This window comes from Sinocyclocheilus grahami, unplaced genomic scaffold (genome assembly GCF_001515645.1).
Source record: "Sinocyclocheilus grahami isolate Dianchi unplaced genomic scaffold, SAMN03320097.WGS_v1.1 scaffold292.1, whole genome shotgun sequence".
In the NCBI taxonomy this organism is placed as follows: domain Eukaryota; kingdom Metazoa; phylum Chordata; class Actinopteri; order Cypriniformes; family Cyprinidae; genus Sinocyclocheilus; species Sinocyclocheilus grahami.
Genome location: NW_015505471.1, coordinates 296,236 through 298,735, shown reverse-complemented (window position 1 = coordinate 298,735; position 2,500 = coordinate 296,236). Strand labels below are relative to the sequence as shown.

Genomic DNA, 2,500 nt, shown 5'->3' with positions numbered 1-2,500 from the left:
GGTAGTGTGTGCTGCTGATGTCCTCTGAAACCCTTCTGAACACTGAAGCCCTCACCGCCATCATCACTGCTGCGACCCCACTGCGATCATGCAGCCGCTGCTTCCCCTTCCGCTTCCGCTTCCGGCTGAGAGCGTGCCCACAGCGGCGCCTGCTGGAGGAGGACGCGTGCTGACACTCAATCTGTGCCTTTGACAAGATGTTATCGAGACCTCTGAATATGTTTCTCTTTTCAAAGAAAATCAACAAGCATTTGAATTCTAATTCATATACATTTAGCCGAATTAAACATTTGACAAAGCTTGCAAAAATCAGATTTTGATATATTTGCATGCTTAAATAGCCTATTTGTTTATTTTTATGAATATGTTATTGGGAAGGCTTTGCGTTTATTTATTTTGTTTTATTTATTTTGATGTATTATATTTCGAAGTGTTTGTACAGTTAATTCATTCATTTATTTGCAGTTGTTTAGTTTACTCATTTGTGGTAGTTTTTTACTCATTCATTTAATTTAGTAATTGCATGCTTTCACATTTGTTTATTTTTATTCATTTATTATTTTGGCAGATTTGCCCCATTTGCTTTTATTTTATTTGTATTGACGTTTTTTTATTAATTAATTAATTTGCACGTTTGGGAATTTGTAAATTTTGTATTCACTAATTATGTGGCAGGGTTTGCACATTAGTTTTTATTATATTTGTATTAATTGTATTAATTTCTATTTTGTCAGAGTTATTTTATTTGTTTATTTGCATGCTTGCACATTCATATTATTTATTTGCACGTTTGGGAATTTGTAAAAACATTTTATTCACTATTTATGTGGCAGGGTTTACAAAATGAACAAATTCTCAAAATATATAAATAAATAAATTAAGAAATAAACTAAAAAATCGTTAAATAATACAAATAAATATATTTAAAAAACGCAGAACCTGCTACAAAAATAAATGAGTAAAATAAACGAATGTGCAAGCATGCAAATAAATAAATAAATTCATTTTGACAAAAGTAGAAATTCATACAATTAATAAAAATATAATAAACACAAATGTGCAAACCCCCAGAAAATTAAATGTGGAGGAAATAAATACATAATTAATTAAATGAATGAATAAATAAATAAATAGTGAATAAATATAAAAATGTGGATTTACACAGAAATAAATAAATATTATTAAATATAAATGTATTGAATATAAATATGAATGTATTTAATTAATTAATTATGTACTTAACGATTTATTTATATATTTCAACATTTATTTAATGATTTAATTTTGAGTAATTTGGCCCTCCATAGTTTTTAGCACGTGTCTAAAAAATAATATTAATAAAATAAAATAAATCAGTGTGCGTCCGCAGCTGCGCATCATCCCGCCTCCAGCTTCAGCGCAGCGCCTGCGCTCCGCGGCTCCGGTTCACCGTCTCCTCGCGAACATGGCGGCGCCTGCGCTCTCCAGCCGGGCTGGTTCAGCTGGCAGCAGCCCCACCGCCACCCCGAGCAGCACCAAACTCGTCCCGCAGGCCCCCGAGCTGGACTTCAGGTCCGGAGCCAGGATCGAGGAGCTCAACCGGCTGATCGCCGAGTTCAGCAAGCACGAGCAGCGCGAGTATGACGACCAGCGAGCGCTCGAGATCCACACGGCCAAGGACTTCATCTTCTCCATGCTCGGTGAGGAAGAGCTCTGCTTCTGACACAATGCAACTCATGCATGCATCTGAAAGGGAAAGTGCGCTTTTGCGCGTTCAGTGCGTCTGTTTGTCTTTCTTTGCGCTTCGTTCTGCGTTAAGCAGCGGATGGGTGTGTTTGCACTGCTCAACCCAACACCCTCAACTCGTGTTTGCACTGCTATTCTGATGCTTTATTTGCATGAGATGTCAAAATCAAGTCATCTGCTTGCTGTTAAAGGAACAGCTCAGCCAAAAATAAATATTCTGTCATTATTTACTCACCACCATGGCTGGATGTCTTTCTCTGGAAAACAAAAGGAGATGCTCAATTTCCAATCCTCTCTGCTTTCTGTTTTCATTCAGTGAAAGTGTAAGGTCTGCAGTGGCTGTTAAGCTCCAGAAAAAACAAAAATGCACTTTTGAAGGCATAACATTATACATTTTAAACTGTTATTCACTAAAACAAAAATTCTGAGTAAATGATAACAGAGTTGGCATTGCTTATGAAAAATAAGTCTCTGTTTTCATTCAGAGAAAGTGGAAGTTCAGCAGTGGCTTTTAAAGGGATAGTTCACCCAAAAATGAAAATGTGATGTTTATCTGCTTACCCCCAGGGCATCCAAGATGTAGGTGACTTTGTTTCTTCAGTAGACACAAACGAAGATTTTTAACTCCAGCCGTTGCAGTCTATCAGTCGTATAATGCATGGCAATGGTAACAAAATCTATGAGAGTAAAAAAAACATGCACAGACAAATCCAAATTAAACCCTGCGGCTCGTGACGACACATTGATGTCCTAAGACACGAAACGATCGGTTTGT

General features: G+C 36.8%; 2 protein-coding genes across 2 annotated transcripts in view; one reads left to right on the top strand and one right to left on the bottom strand.

Annotated features, from left to right (window-relative positions):
• Positions 1–278, bottom strand: part of parlb (presenilin associated, rhomboid-like b) — a 13,210-nt gene extending 12,932 nt beyond the window's left edge. The window contains exon 1 of the mRNA XM_016292786.1: positions 1–278. This exon is cut by the window's left edge and continues 10 nt beyond it. Within this exon, the coding sequence (XP_016148272.1) occupies positions 1–64 (64 nt within the window). The 5' untranslated portion in view covers positions 65–278.
• Positions 279–1,307: 1,029 nt separating this feature from the next.
• LOC107600815 (protein MB21D2) overlaps positions 1,308–2,500 on the top strand; it is a 12,893-nt gene continuing 11,700 nt past the window's right edge. Inside the window, exon 1 of the mRNA XM_016292784.1 lies at positions 1,308–1,679. Coding sequence (XP_016148270.1) covers positions 1,445–1,679 — 235 coding nt within the window. The 5' untranslated portion in view covers positions 1,308–1,444. The remainder of the gene's footprint in view (positions 1,680–2,500) is intronic.